At 30.3% G+C, this 16,589-nt stretch overlaps 2 protein-coding genes across 2 annotated transcripts; one reads left to right on the top strand and one right to left on the bottom strand.

The window, feature by feature from the left end:
• Window positions 1-5,430: 5,430 nt before the first annotated feature.
• LOC130448608 (male-specific lethal 3 homolog) lies at window positions 5,431-13,138 on the bottom strand. The gene is made up of 10 exons (XM_056786037.1): window positions 12,780-13,138; window positions 12,637-12,705; window positions 12,334-12,443; window positions 12,161-12,279; window positions 11,990-12,111; window positions 11,764-11,933; window positions 9,544-9,690; window positions 9,278-9,466; window positions 8,992-9,216; window positions 5,431-5,682 (listed from the first exon to the last, which is right to left on the bottom strand). The coding sequence occupies exons 1-10, from the start codon at window positions 12,879-12,881 to the stop codon at window positions 5,625-5,627; spliced, it is 1,311 nt and encodes a 436-aa protein (XP_056642015.1). The 5' UTR covers window positions 12,882-13,138; the 3' UTR covers window positions 5,431-5,624.
• Window positions 13,139-13,794: 656 nt separating this feature from the next.
• On the top strand, window positions 13,795-16,211 carry LOC130448876 (E3 ubiquitin-protein ligase TM129). Its single transcript, XM_056786444.1, has 4 exons — window positions 13,795-14,160; window positions 14,214-14,422; window positions 14,479-14,863; window positions 15,865-16,211. Exons 1-4 carry the CDS (start codon window positions 13,918-13,920, stop codon window positions 16,132-16,134), a joined length of 1,107 nt encoding a protein of 368 aa, XP_056642422.1. The 5' UTR covers window positions 13,795-13,917; the 3' UTR covers window positions 16,135-16,211.
• Window positions 16,212-16,589: the final 378 nt, after the last annotated feature.

Here is a 16,589-nt window from a genome sequence, read left to right as displayed (position 1 = left end):
TTGATATACATCTCTCAGATTCATAATAATTCTTATAGATTCCGACAATTTTGTTAAAATGAACTCTAAATGATTAAATGAACTTTCCAATTGCCGGGCTGACTCAAGCGCATGTGTTTAACGCGAACTTCGTATATAATAGAATCCTTCTTTTTTACCACGAAACGAAGATACGATTATGGAAATTGTACGTTACAGAAGATGACGGAAGATGCGTAACAGAGAGTTTTACTAGTCATAGAGTATCATCGATAGTGTGAAATCACGTATGACGTAATTCATGGGGAAATACCGAACACAATCGAGGCGAGAAGTGAGAGGTGGAGTTACACAGGATCCCCGACATCCCTTCCACTTATGGCTAACCACATGGCGAGCGCTGTTGCCGGGTCAACGTATTTTAAAATAAAATAGATAAAAATAGTAGTGAAATTCATTAAAATTATTTTCTTGGAAAAAAAAGTTTTTATCGAAAGTTACTGATCAAAATAATTATTTACAATCCACGGCAGTTCATGTTACAAATTTTTTTTAGTTTTTTATTGATTAAATAGCTTTTTATTTTTCTAACTACCTACATTGTATTAAATCTTATATTTGGTCTTATGAATCATGTTAATTAAATAAATATACATTATAAACACGTAACTTCTTGTTATTTATTTATAAAAACAATGTAAACAAAAATATTATGTAACTAATTCATTTGAAAATCATAAGAAAGTTAGATATTGCAACATTGCGCTCCAAGTTATGAATGGGAAATTATAAATGAATAAAATTACCTTGAATGACGTCAAATATTGTGCAGGTAACTTGATGTGACGATATACATGTAAATAAAAAGCAGCTATTATAGTAATTCGGGAATTTCAAATCTCATTATACACAGATTTTTTCATCGGAAAGATTGTAAGAATTAGTTTTGTTATATTGCCTTACGGAACTAATTATTTATGTATGAAATGGGATTTGTTTTTTCTTTTAATAAAACGGAAATCCCAACATTTGTATAAATTATAAAAAATAATAAAAAAACGTTGCTATTTAAAGCAGTTTTTTGAACCTTATGAATTAAGGTACTATTTCTATTATACGAGGTGTGGCCGTTAAGTAACGAAACTGCGTCAGCTTCCGCCAAATGTTAGTCAGTTGAGGCCTTAGTTTTTTGTTTTGTTAAAAATAGAGTAACTGAAACTTATAATTTAAGGATACAGTGAGATTTATTTTTTTAAAGGTAAGTACCGAATTCAAAATTCAAAAAAATCAAAAACGTGGGCGTAAGAACTGTTTTTTAGTATTGAACTCACAAATTCAGGTTATCTCCATGCATTTCCTTTTGTTTTAAGTAAATTTTGTATATAAATTCGTATTTTAAAGTAATTTAAAGTTCTTTCTACTGGTTCCTTCTTCAGTAATCTCCATCTGTGTTTCCGTTTCCTTCCTAATTTTATTTGTTTCCCGCAGCCCTCCAACTTCCAGGTTGGAGTTTCAAATAAAGAAATTCAACTCAACTCCAAAAACTGGGAATTCAAGTGAGGGCTGTAACCATCCCGATTTTCCATATAAAAGTCCCAGTATTGTCTTCAATATAGGAATTTATTATTTTTACAATAAATTTATTTGTTGTTGAAACTTTTTTATTGCTCCTAGCAATAAATATTAATTTAGTACCAGTTATTTAAATACTAATTCTCACTAATACAACGACTGACTTTCGATTTTGGGTTTGTAAGATGTATGACCAATGATTTCGATATATTTTACTAAAAAATTACAAAATTCTTCATGTCGACAGAAATTTTATCTTATAAAAACGTACTACGTCGTCGATTTGAGACTACTTTGATCAAGACATGTTTAAATTGAGGAATAGGAATTTTTTACGACTCCAAATCGATACCCTCTGTATAGAAAAAGAAACAATCATAATTAGAAAGCAAAATTTTTGAAAAACAGATACAAATTTGATGTTTCTACTACTTTCAGTCGTTATCACAATATTTTTATTTGCCTTTCGAAAAAAAAACTAATTTTAAAATAGAAGAGACCTAAAATCAATACGATTTAGAAACATAAACATATATAAAACGTTTAAAACATAAGAAATTAAAGAAATTTATTTTATTATATCACTTTCCAAACACCTGGAAGCCATTCTTAAACGTCCATGTATATATGAAGAAATTGAGGAATGTACCACGGCGGTTTGACCTTCGATGACTTTCAGTAGGTAGGTAGAGATTACTGGTTTTTCCACTGGTTCATAATATTGAAATTTTAGGCAATGCAAATGTGAAACATTTCAGCTTATTCTATGAATGATAATTAATTCGTAAATAGTAAATAGCAAACTATAATTAGACAAAGATTTCTTATTATTTTTTTATTAATTTCAATTAATTTTACGTGGGTAATCCGAGAGGTAAGTATATATGAATAGTTCCAACAAATTTATTTTAAAAACATTTTATCTAGTTCAAAATTACAAATAATTGTTTAAAAAAATCTATAATCATAAGCTGTAGGGCCAATTATTCATTATATAAGACTAATCTTAAGATCGTTAGATAAATATATATTCCAAAAGATAACAGACATCCATGAATTTATCGTATTGGGAATGTTCATTTCAAAATCCCAGATTAGTTTCGAATCGACCCTGGCTTACTTATTGGAACAAACACGAAGCTAGTAGCTCTGTTCGCAGTAGTTAATTTGACAAATTTCGAATACATTCTAAATATCTTCTGAACGTTCCCAATGCGCATGCTTTGTTCAGAATGTGTCCTGGAAATGGATTCGTCCACGAACGTTTTATGACGTTTCGTTTGACATTTAAACTACCTAGGAAAATAAACTGTAAATAGTATTCACCTAACTGAATAATCAAGATTAATTCTTGATGTTTGTAAGTACAAAATCTGCTACCGCAATTTTATTGTACAAATACGTACAAAAATGCATAGGTTAGAAGTTAGTTCGGGGTAAATATCACAAAAAGTGCAAACATAACGAATGCGCATGCGCCGGACTACAAATCTCTACCGCGAACAAAACTTATTTCTGTTTAGTTCATAGATTTAATATTAAAGATAGAGAGAGCGGCATTTAAAGGGAATGGTACTATTGGACCTCTTTATTTCTCTCTACTCACTCTTGAAATCATAACTTGTTAGTCTCCCCTTTTGCCGTTCCCACCTCTCGATCCATGGACGGTTTTACTCAAACAAATCTTTCTTCTGGCATCGCAAATCACACGACATTGCCTCACTTAAATAATTAATAATGTGATTTGTTTCGTGGAAATTTCATTTTATAATGTGAATAGCTTCTTAAGTTTGAAAAAAATTATAAGTCTAGCAAAAGAAACGGACGCTCTTGCTGTTATTTGTGACGTCACAAAATTGGATTTTGTGGGATTAATGAAAGTGAACCGTTCTATTCATAGTGGAAGAGTTCTCGTGGTATACTCATGATCTCTCTCTATATCAGCAGTTCGGTTCCTCTAGAACAAGCTCTTATAGCTACCCTCTCTATCTTTAACATTAACTCTATGGTGTATTCGTTCTTAAGTTCCATGCGCATGCTCGAAAATTGACATTTAATTCCAAGTTTTATTACATACATTTTTTAGATTTTAGTAAATGTTTTGTATATGATAAATATTTATATTATTTGAAGATTTGAAATTGCTGGAATATCATTTTAAATGTAACATTCTTTATGAATAATTATTTAATTAGAAATTGAAAGAACAAACGAAATGAAAATACCATTTACGTGTACTTATATAAGACGTAGGTATTACATTTATTAATTATTCTCGTATCTGGTAGTTTACATGATAGTTTCTTTTATTTTCTGGTAAATTCATTTGAGTAAGTACCATATTTCTTTGAACTATTCACACAATCAATTACTATACGCTACAGTTTTTTTTATTAAATGTATGAGAATGAGATTTTAAAACAAAAGGATAAAACCTCAACTTTATTCCGCATTTTTCATTTAATATTTCAGTGAAGTAGAATGGAATGACTAACAATCGACATGGGAAATTCATTACCATAAATGATTTCAGTATTTATAGAATCACCGATACCCAAGAGTATTATTAAAACCCATTTTGTAAATTGGATGTAGTTAATAGTTGGTGGGTAATTATTTTATTATAGATTTTTTTCCTGATTAGTCTTGTATTTTGCTTAAAATGTATAATTATACAATTAGAATGTTTATGTACAGTAGGAAAGAACGATTAATATATTTTTTCTAATATTCAACTTGTTACTTTTGATCAAAAATTATTTTGATACTTTGAAAACAAGGAAATAGGAAAATGATTATTTTTGTAATGGATAATTGAGAATTTTTGCAATTAATTTTTGAGTACTTGTGTGTACATTGAAGTATTTTAAACTTTACTAAATTCTCTGTACAAGTTATCATCTTTAAAAATTAACCAAAAATATCAAAAGTTTTTGCAAATAAAAGAAAAACTGAAATAAATTTAACTATTTATATTTGAACATATTTTAGGAAATAAATTGAATGTTTTATGTACCATTAATGAAACTTTTTTTTTATTTATAAAAAGGTAATGCATAATTGAACTATTTATAATTATGTGGCTGAAGGGACCGTTTATGCAATTGGTTGGTACAAGGTAATGCAGTGTGTGTCTAAACTTCCAGAAGGTTATTTTTTTCTATTGATTTCAACTAGCATTTCCAATCTTTTAGATATTTGTAAAATTTAACAAAAACTACACCGAAATTCCTTCAATTTCAATATTTGAATACATTTTATAATCATACAGGTGAAAATTAACCTGTATTCCTGAAAAGGTAACGCAATTTAAAAAAATTACTAATATTTTTTTTCATTTCAATAAAAAATTCAACTATTTGAGGAGTTGTATTGAACTGCAAAAACTACCGATGCAATTTCCCTGGTAACGCAGTTTATGTTTGTAAAAAGAGTGTGCGTTTCCAAAGGGTTACGCGTTTTCTTAAATTTTACAAAAGATTTTTCATTTCAATTAAAATTCAAAACAACATTTGAGTATGAATTTTACCAGACTTCAAAAACTGTCGATGTAATTTTCTCTTCAAGGTAACGCAATTTATACTACTAACACTTCGCGTCTCAAAAAGGTAGCGCGTTTTTTAAAAGTTTCAATAATCACGTCAAACCAAACAAAAACCTTGAAATAACATATGTACTCTCTATTTTATTCTTTGCGTTTTGAAAAGGTTGCGCGTATTCTAGAAATTATATTAAAAATATAAATTTATTTTTTGTTTGTAAATTCCAAATTTGTATTTTTTGGTAGGTATACAGGGTGAAAAAGATTATTCCCAACTTTTGAAATGAGTATTGTGATATTTCCATAAATAAACTTATTCGCAGGAAATAAAACACATATAATTATAAAAATATATTCAGAATAAACCATTTATCACAAGATTTAAATTATTTATACAGAATGGTTTGCTAAAAAGATAACTATTTCTAGTGGACACAGACAAAACTATACTAAAATTAAATATATAACACATGTAGAAATATTTTTAGCTATTTTTCAGTCTATATCATAAGTATTTTTTTATTTAATGAACTTAAAATAAGTTAATGTACTGATGTTCACCGAACCAATCTTTATGATCATTCAAATATCTGAAAAAACATAAAATAGATCCCTTTAGAAGCAGCGAAAGACCAGATAGTGTAATTTTATGTTCAGTATTAGCGATTCCAGAATTTCCAACTTAGTTTTAATGATTAAGGGTTAGTTAAGACATTCCTTTGATTCCGAACCACTACACTGAACTACTTTATAAACAGAAAGGTTTTCGTAACACCTGGACGCCAGTTAAAACATTAGAAATATTTCCCCAATGATAGAAAATATGTTAAGAGGTACAATTATTTTATTTTTATCATTGAGTTCAAAAATTGTTTACTGAAATAATAAATAATTTAGCAATAACAGAAAATATTACAAAGGAAAGTACAAAGATACTGAGGATCATCATATTTTGAAAGAGAAAGATTTTGTTGAACTTTGGGGATGTAAAATATCAAATTTGCTATTCTGAAAAGAATATATTTTGAATTTAAGTGTAAAATAGAAAAGGGGGTCTTCAAAGTAATAAAGTTATTTCATTATTATTATTATTGTGAGTTTAAAAATTAATGGATTATTGGAAAAAATGCAAGGAAAGATGCAACTAAAACCAACGTTTTAAAAAAATAATAAATAATTTAGCAATAATGGATAATATTACAAAGGGGAGATTACAAAAATAATGAAAACCATTACATAATGATTTTGTTGAACTGTGGGGCTGTAAAATAATAAATTTGTAATTTCAAAATGGATATCTATAAAATATAAATATTGTGTGTTCCTTTAATAATGTATTATATTGAAGTACCATGTACTCTGTGATCCAAAGGATCTATTGTGTCCTTCTTTCTTGCTGCGATGCCCAGTATTCAGTGCTGATCCATCAATCCCACTTCTTTTAAAAAGTCTAGGATATGGGATGACTTTAATTGCCAGAGATCTTCGTCTTCTATTTCATACGCTCACAGGTGTAGTGCTCTAGAATGTGGATAGAGGTTGCGTCCTCTGCGCAACAGAATCTGCACTCCACATTATCTGCTAAGTCTAGCGTCTTTATGTGTCCATTGAAACGTCGGTGCTCCCACAGGTCTCCTGTTAGTACACATAGGTTGTTCTTGCACAAACAGATACATTCAGCAGATCTTATCTGGTTATAGTGTGACTGTTGTTGAACCGGAAGGTTAATTGTAAGTCACGATATATAAAAAACGTGTAATTCGAGTCGATTAACAAACACTTTTCGTTAAGAATCGAGACGCTAAAATATAACAAATCTTGTAACGATAACATTCAATTGAGTAATGTCAACAATGATGGATTTACGTCTAGGGATGCGAAGCCCGGATCTAGGGTGGGATTTGAGGGCAAAGTTTTTGAAATGACAAAATTTTAGAGACGAAAAAAAATGTAGACAGTGAACTTTTGAAAATGAATTATTTATTCGTATGTCATAAATTTTCAAATGTTAGTAAATCTATTATTAAAATAAATAATTTTTCATTTTCACATTGCGGAGTAACCACGAACATAAAAAAAACAATTCGCCGTGATTTTAATGCCTAAAAAATCTACTTTGGCGCTGATTCACCCCAAGAAACGAGGATATCACTGGATTGGTTTGTTTCAGTCCCACGAACGAATTTTGATAAAAGTGCAACCTGGAGTGGGATTCAAGCTATTTACATACAAGTACAATTTTTTCATAGATGTTTTTAGCAAAGTCACTTTAACCAGTTAACTATTATATTTTAAGGTCTCGTTACTAACGATACGTGTTTGTTAATCGACTCGAATTACACGTTTTTATGTATCGTGGCCTACAATTAACCTTCTGGTTCAACAATAGTCACACTATAACCAGATAAGATCTACTGAATGTGTCTGTGTGAGAAAGAACAACCTACTTATACTAATGGGAGACCTATGGGAGAACTGTTGTCTTAATGGACACATAAAGAGGTTAGACTTAGCAGAAAATGCAGATTCTGTTGCGCAGAGGACCAAACCTCTATCCACATTCTCTCGAAGTGTGAAACACTACAGAGCTCCAGAGCACTACACCTGGGTGCCTATGAAGTAGAAGACGAAGTTCTTTGGCAATTAAAGCCATCCCACATTCTGGACTTTCTAAAATGAGTGGAATTAACAGATCAACTGTAATCATAGGGGGGACACTTTAGATCCTTTGGATCACAGATTATATGGTACCTCAATATAATCATCATTAAAGGCATACATAATGTCTATCTAACACTCATATTCTAAAGATAACTATTTTGTTTGTTATTCGTTTCTAACGGTACGTGTTTGTTAATCGTCTCTAATTACACGCTTTTTGATTTATCGTGGCCTTTAATTAATATGACTATTTTTTTATGGCTTATGGTTCAACAACCGTCACAATATTTTCCCAGGAGAGTATTTCCATGTATATTTCTACCAGTAATTGGTGTTACCCCTACCTACTTACTTTTCCAATGCTGTTTCTATTATTCTGTAGCTGATACCACTGAAGGATTTAGGTTCTATAAATTGTTTTTATCGAGTCTGTCTATTATTTCATTTTCCTACACTCCAATGTGTCCTGGGATCCATTACAGGGTAACTATTTTTATTACTTAGCTTGTTTAACTGGTCCAGGGAAGCCCAAACTATTTTCCTTGGCTATTGGACTATGATTTCCTGTTTGCTATAGACCCTAACTAGAATGAACTGGACACATTTTTCATGCTTGATTCTAGGACCATAGACTCCTATTCAAGCTGGTGTATGGTGATTCTTGTACCATTTGATGGCATTTATGTTCATTCCTCGTATGGTGTTTTGATCCTATTTGCTTCTACAGCTTAGTATAGAGGTTAATTTTTCTCAATGTTGAATTTTTTTGGATATTCTTCTTGACGCATGTTTCAGGTTTGGTAATTTTTTTATGGACATTTTTTCCTTGCTAATTCCATCTCTGTACATTCTGAGTGACGTATTTTCCGTTTTCCACTACTATATGAAGAGGTACGAGATTTAGGTTTACTTCTAGTTGTTGGACATGATCTCATGATCCCAAGCCAGTCTTTGTACTTTCAAGAGATTGTTCCTTGTGATGTTTAGAGTACTTCTAGGGTTATAATTACCTAATAACTTCCAATAAGTGCAAAAAAATGTAATAAAATATCAAAAATCTTGTCATACAGATTTTCAGTTTCCGATATGAAAGTAAGTATATACAACAACATTACGAGGGAATATTTTCTACTCCTACAACTTACGACAACAATATTTCATAGATAAAAGTGTATTTATCAATAAACAAAAGGAAAATAAAAATGAAAGCAAGTCACATAATAATATTTTAAACTTACTCGATAAGTAGATCAAAATGTCTAATTAACAACTTCATTTTATCTTCGGGAATATTAGTGGACATCAATAATTCTGGTAATTTTACAAACAATCGTACCAAATGTGTAGCACCATAAACTAATGAAGGAGGAGGCGGTTGCTGATGGTAAGCATAATCAGGAAGGATTTTCCACGTTAACGTTTTAGATAATGGTCCTGTTATATCTGAACTACCACTGGTAACACTATAAGAAAATTATATCAATATGAAATTGTAATTATTACGTTGGATAATTTGTTATTTACCTCGAAGCTGGTTTGTAATTACTGTTGCTACTATTTTCATGAGGTGAGACATTACCGTTAGCTTGAGAATCGCTTCTATTCGACCTCAAAGTTCTTCTTCTAGCTGTTATTTTATCAGTATCATTACCATTTTGTCCTAAATAATCTCCATTGTTCGAATCGTTACCTATATCACATTGAGATTTTAATCTACAAATAAAACTTTTAAATAGCTATAAAAAATAATTATATCGAAATAAATGTAATTTTGATGATACTTCACTTACATATTTTTTGGATCGCCACTGAACGGTTCAAAAATAGTTTTCTTTGTGGCAATCTGCCCGATTTCCTCTTTATACAATAATAAATCATTCAAAGTAAAATCAAAATATATACGTAAACCATCTAGTACCTCTCTACATACTGTTAAACTGAAAAGTATTAAAAAAAGAAATTTCAATATATTAGAGATGAGAATTTGTATTTGCATTTTTTTGGATTGCATAGATATAATTTATTAATTGTTTATTGTTTATACTTCTAAAAACATAATGTAGGTTTAAATATTTAGAAGTATGGTGAGAGAAAATAATAATTAATATTTTGCTTTGTTGTCTATCAAATTATTTTACATGAAAAATAATATGTCAATATTTTGGTCTATCTTGATAACACAATTTATTTACCATTCCAAGATTAGCTATTTCTTCAAATACATTCTACATGTCATCGTTTTATATTATTTTAACAAGTCTTTAACTTCTTTCTTCATACAATTACTTATACAAACAACTTCTTTTTTGTTGAAATTTCTATTGTTTTTTTTTTAATTTTTGGCCTAAAAAATGCCTTCTTTTAATTCAGCGATTTAATTTACAAAATCAGCCCATTCAATCCAATTTTCAACTCCAAATAATGGTTTATACTATCTACACTGCACCACAAAAAAATATTTTGTGAAGTCTCCCTGTAGTCCGTGTAACAATAATTATCAGCACAAATCTTCCAGCTGAATTTTTATTGATGATTGAAATTACTTGCATACTTCTTATAGAATAATTGATATCCAGTAAGTATGGAAGGATATCAGCTACCATTATAAACTAATATAGCCTCTAAGATGGTTTTTAAACCACCTAAAAGCCTCCATTGGTTTTCATCATAAGTTATCACAAGTTCTTTATTTAATTCACTAACAAGTTTGCTATATATTAAATCTAGGTTCTTATACCTTGTTTTTTCTAATATCATCATCGTTTAGATAATCTGAGTCCACTGCTAGACATAAGCCTCCAGTAATTGAATCCATTTGTGTCAGTTCTATGCATTCAACCAGTTTGATTGTATTGATGGACTTACCCTATGATATGCATCTTGACGAGGTCTCCAATCCAGAATCTTTTTTACCCAGAGTCCATTCACAAACCTAACTATGTGGTCTGCCCAGTTCCATTTTAACTAATAATGTAATCCAAAATTCAAATTGTTCAACTCACTGCATTAAATTTAATTACTACTAACGAGCTATTTGTAGATATATACTCCAATATCATTTTATAATTCAACAGAATTTCTTTTAGTAGTTCATTTGTAACATTTTCAATTTTTAGTCTAAGAAAAATTCCTTCTTTCAAATTACCGAGTTACAAAACTAGTTCTTTATATTCAAATCTTACAGTTGATTTTTTTTTGTAGAATATCGGCTACCGTTATGAAATTATGCAGCTTTTAAGATTGCGTTTGAACTACCAAAAAGGCTCCTCAGTTTTTTTCACAAGCTATTCCAAATTTTTTCTTTAATGCACTAATACATTTGCTATTAAATCAATCAGGTTTCTTTATGTCAGATTTTCTTATATCATCATTCAACTCATTTGAGTCCTCTGCTAGACATAAGCTGTAATTAAATCCGTCCATGTTGGTTCTGTACGGGATTCATCCAGTTTAATTACATTCTACTTCAATATCATTTTATCATTTAACAGATATTCTTTTAGTAGTTCATGCCCCAGGAATTTCTCCATCTCAATCCTACCTAGGAAAGAAATTAGGGACAGAACTTGATGCTATTTTCCCCCCAAAAAAGTCAAAATCAGCTACAATGCCTAAAAATTCCTTGGCTGTGGATGAGAGGCCAGATGCGCTTTTATCTCAATTATAAAGAGTCTTGGCAATTTGGAGTTGTAACTGAGTATACTGATCCACACCTTTATATGATGAAACTAGATGCTGGTTGTAAGCTGAAGTGACATCAATCAACTATGTCTAAAGTGCCAATTCCTAGAGGTAAAACTAATGATAATTTTTTCAAGAACATATTACAACTTTTGGAAAAAATACCAATTTGGTCCAAGGAGAAAGTTTCACTAGAATGGCTTCTCTTAAAGTGTTAAATTTCACATTAGTATAAATTTTCTTCTCATATTAAGAAGGAAACATGATAATTATAAAGATTACATAAGAAATGTGGGTTAGTACAGTGAATTATTAAATAATCAACTTACTTTCTTTGTATATATTCAGATTTGGTCTTTCCACTAAGTTGTTGATTACTTGGATTCCTATACCTACCGGCAGGTTTTTCTGTCAATCCACAAATTTGATTGGTTGCATAATGGCGATAATAAGTTTCCAAAATGGTTGCAACATTTGGTTCAGCTGGTACTTTCAGAAACTGAAAATTTATGATAAAAATTTTATATTAAAAAGTTAACTGTTACATATATTTACCTTATTTTTTTCTTTAATCATATAATAATCTTGTTCGATCACCTTCCGTAAATCCGCTGTTAATTCTATGTATATAGTTTCATCTTCTGTAGATGAATCATCTTCCGAGCTGCTAGTTATACCTAATAACAATAATATTTATTTAGGTCATAACTAAATTATTATAAGTACCTTGACCATCATCTGTATCCATCCTTCCTGGACTACTAGAACTACCATCTTCTGATGCTGAAGCTCTATCACCAGGTTTTCTATTCTTTTTCCTTTCTTTCCTATACAAATAAGCTCCCCTACAAAGAAATAAGATAAGAAAATTTGATATTTGAATGAGAAATACTTATTACAATTGCAATTGGGCTTTTTCGGCTAAATCTTTTTGTAACTGTCGGTTTTCTGGTGTATCTTTCAACACAAATTCTTCACTAACACATCTATCCCAAGAAGAATTCCAACCCTAAACACATATGAATTACTAAAATTAGGTAGTTAATCATTTTTATCAATAATTCAACTTTATAAATTAAAAAATCGCATATTATAGTAAATAAATTAAAAAATATTTATATTTTGATAATAAAATTACTATAAACTTTTCATGTCATCTAATTACAATAAAAAGTAGGGGAAAGTTGACCATTTCTACGTACTTGAAAGTGGATTAAATATTCTATACTCTTTCGTCCCCTGTGGTCCTTATTGAAAACAATATCCAGTACCTGATAAAAGATTAAAATAGAGTATTGATTAGGAAAAATAAACTCCATACACATTCAATTGAGGTTATGCTTACTTTAGAATCGTATAAAACTTTCGCTTTTGTAGGATCCGGTTCGTAGCATAGAACTCTTTCTCCTTCAAAAAATCTTAATTTTAGTCCCCTCGTTGAGACCATATCTCAAGTAAAAAATTTGTTTATTTACAAACAAATCACTTGGTTTACAAAAGTTGATACTGATGCGTATTTGTAAACCAACGTTGCCGTTTTTATGTTTCTCTAGCTTTTATTTTGTTTTTAAGTTATTGTAGTACATTTGGCACGTAAATTTTCTTTTATTTTATAATTTTTGCAGCATCCAAAATTAAAAACTACATTTTAAATCTGAAAATAAGATTTTCAACTCGTTTATACTTAAGCCGAGTTTACACTACAAGGGAATAAGTAACTGGCAATGATATGCGAAAAGCTCGAACTCCAGTAGAGTATAATTTTGTGTAATGGGATTCAGCCTCGGGTTTTTACGCTCGAAGAGAAGCACATTTGAAACAAATTCTTGAGTTTTCCATGTATGCTCAATAATTTTGATTCTAAATTCAGTTGTTTTATCTCTGATTAATTAACTGACTGAAACTGGAGCTCTATCTTATATTTTGTATCTGAAGTTATGGATATAGTATACTCAAAAGTATAGTTTTTAGTTTTAGTTTCAAAATTGCTTTCATTCTACCTTAGGTAACGATATAAATCATTACCTATGCACTTGCGTTTTATTTTAGTTTGTATAATTTTTTCGAATAAAAATAGGGTTTTACTGGAGCTCAAGATTTTATATACCAAGAACTCTGTTATCACTTGAAAGAAAAATACATGATTAAATAAATTATATTCAAGAAATTTAGCAGTACTCTCCGAGCAGTGTAAATAGTGCCTTAGTTGACAGAGATTAAGCTAGAACATACGTATTGTATTGTCAAGTCGATAAATATATTTGATTGGTAGATTTGACAAACATGACAGAAAATAATAGTCTAAATAACCAATTAAATATTCTCTAATAGTTATAAATTTTATTCAAACATTTCCTTACTGATTTGTTGACGTTTTGATGTCAGTATTATATCAAATACAGTCAATGTCAAACGGTTGCTTACGTTTTTTGTTTAAAAGTACATGAAAAATACAATGTACTATAGACAATAATCTGTTTAAAATGTCTTCAGATTTTATTTTTACCGTTGTTTATGTTTTACTTTGTATTTGTTTGATATATCCTCCAACTGAGTTTGTAAGTGCAGGAGTAACAATAGAAAATCTTTTTAGTTTTACTCTAGGAAATCAACATGAAGGATTCGTATTATATCATTTAAAAAGACATTGCTTAATTCTTATTTTATATTCTCTTCTACCAATTGATTACATTATTTTATCATCTTTTCTTGGATATACAGATTTTGTAAGTATTTTATTGTAAATAAGAAAACAGGTTTGTGCATATTTACTTTTTAGCTATATGGTTTTTATCAAACTTTTCCGTTTTTTTCATCTTGCTTTTTAACTTTTGCGGTCATCCTTCCCGCCACTAGTATATATCAAGTACTCAACTGGAAGAGGAATAATTATGAAAAACATCCAGGTGTAATAAATATATCAAAGTTTTGTAATAATAATGTCGATTGGAAAACAGTCGCGAATAATATTGATATGGAATATCGTAGGTAACTTTTATTTATTTAATTTATGTAGGAAATTTGTTATAGAGGACATATTTTAGTGTTGACAAAATATGTTTGCAAACAAGTACAATTGTGACAGTAGTAGTTACTGAAAATTGGATAATTAAAGTGACACCTTTAACAATAAACGTTGTACATCAAAGTGACGCAACTTTAGTAGTAAAAGAAGCAAATTCTTTCGATCTTTCTCCAAATAATACAATCAGTGTACAATATTTGAATATAGAAGTGAAATCTGAAAGGCAAGGAGTGGAACCTTTCATTATAAGAATAAATGCTAGTGATTTTAGAGATCTGAAAGATAGAGTAGCTAGAAGTATTACAATTTTACCTAACGTTAAGTTCCATCAGAGTATTTTAGATCAATTTGTGGATGTTTTTAAAGAAACCATAAGCAATAATCCCATATATGAAACAAATGAGGTAGGTATATAAATTTAGTGATGATTGAAAGTTTGATTGTTATGTAACTAATAAAAAATTGTATCCTATTCAAAATTATAACAAAGTAAACAAATTTTTTGAAAAATGACAGGCTCAACTTTAGCAACCTTACTTCTAGACTCTGAGGCGCCACCTATTTATTGATAACCCTTTTACTCTTAAGTTGATTCAAATTTTTTTTATTGGAAAATTGTCTATTATGGTTGTAATATGTTAATTCTCTTGGATAATTCATATGAACAACAGATCTGATCCACTGCTAAAAAAATATGACTTTTAAGGAGTTACCTCTTGGGGAGCTCAGTGGTGTAGTGATTAGAGTGGTCTACTATGTAAGGTTTAAGATTGGGGTCGTTTGGTGATACAATTGACATAGAGGGGGTCTAGTGACTCTCTGATCACCAAAAACATTGCTTCATGCGTCCACTTCAATAAGAGGACTGCATACTTTGGACTGGATAAGATCCCTGAAATGAACTATGCCCACAAGACTATAAATCACTGCACTCGCAACATAGGCTAGTTTGTGTACCGTCAAACAGGTACTTGTACTCATTGAAGGCAGTTGGAAGCACATGAACTGACTGATAGGGGATACAAACAGGATGAAATAGCAATATATATGTGCCCTTATTTCTGGCATCCAGGCAAAGAGGAGTCTACTCATTCAACCAGCTTTGGCAGGACATAAAAAATGTATCTGAAAGTAGATAATAAGTGAGCATAATGTAGTACTGTGACTGTAAAGACACGGGGGAGTAACAGCAGTGGAAGTAGCAAATTATTCAATTTGGGTAGGTGGCTTTTGTACCAAAGCAAAAGTGCTATAAAATTCGATATTTTATCCACAAAGTTTTTCAAAAACTAACAGCTAATGAGTCATATATAGACTCATAGTGGTAAAGGGTCGCCTTAGAGTCCAGTAGTTCGTAAAATGCAGACAAATGATATTAGTATTGGTTCACCTGTTAGTATTTTAGATTTCAGATCGTTGTATTGGTTGTATGACAGTTGATCCAAATGTAAAACTTCAAAAATTATGTGATGATTCCTTGGAAAGCCCAGATAAATGTACAAATTGCTACTGTAGACCAATGTGGTGTAGTGATTGTATGGCTAAATGGTTCGCGTCTAGACAAGAAGCAGAGAGGGTGAATACTTGGCTCTCTTCTAAATGTACTTGCCCTATGTGCAGGGCTACTTTTTGTATGTTGGATGTGTGTCTAATAAATACTGTTCAGAGAGAATGATTTTATTTTTGTTATTGCTTTGTTTATTAATGTACCAGAAAGTTTGAATACTCGCAATAAATTATTAACAAATGTATTTTAGTTATTTCATTTACAACTGAATCTTCAATAATATAAATAGGAGTTAGTACTACAGATTGAGATAACTGGAATTAAATATATTTTTCATCATTCTACAAAGAAATTATTAAGTGGCAGTGACTCCATACTTTGGACCAGAGCGCATACCATAGCTTCATAAAAGATCTGATTTGATAGCTGAAGAATCAGATGAAGTCTAACTGGAGAAGCACTCTAATATAGACCATCCAAAAGATTCATAACCATATTAGCTAAGAGGAACCCTCATTACGTCTACGAACGATATTAAACTGTTGGACAGAACACTGATCCATCGAATACCATGTCAAGATAAAATAAATAAAATAAGGCATAGTGGGGTACAACTGCAGAGT

The sequence above is a fragment of the Diorhabda sublineata genome, chromosome 9 (genome assembly GCF_026230105.1).
Source record: "Diorhabda sublineata isolate icDioSubl1.1 chromosome 9, icDioSubl1.1, whole genome shotgun sequence".
NCBI classification, from domain to species: domain Eukaryota; kingdom Metazoa; phylum Arthropoda; class Insecta; order Coleoptera; family Chrysomelidae; genus Diorhabda; species Diorhabda sublineata.
Note: the sequence above shows the minus strand (reverse complement) of the source record. Positions and strands in the feature narration are given on the sequence as shown.

Bases quoted from the DNA above. Each gene is read 5' to 3' on its own strand.
- LOC130448608 (XM_056786037.1), bottom strand. From the start codon at position 12,881: ATGGTCTCAACGAGGGGACTAAAATTAAGATTTTTTGAAGGAGAAAGA. The intron at 12,706-12,779 runs GTAAGCATAACC...ATCTTTTATCAG, and splicing joins AAGTTTTATACGATTCTAAA to GTACTGGATATTGTTTTCAA. The intron at 11,934-11,989 runs GTAAATATATGT...ATAAATTTTCAG, and splicing joins TGATTAAAGAAAAAAATAAG to TTTCTGAAAGTACCAGCTGA.
- LOC130448876 (XM_056786444.1), top strand. From the start codon at position 13,918: ATGTCTTCAGATTTTATTTTTACCGTTGTTTATGTTTTACTTTGTATT. The intron at 14,161-14,213 runs GTAAGTATTTTA...TTTACTTTTTAG, and splicing joins TTCTTGGATATACAGATTTT to CTATATGGTTTTTATCAAAC. The intron at 14,864-15,864 runs GTAGGTATATAA...TTAGTATTTTAG, and splicing joins CCATATATGAAACAAATGAG to ATTTCAGATCGTTGTATTGG.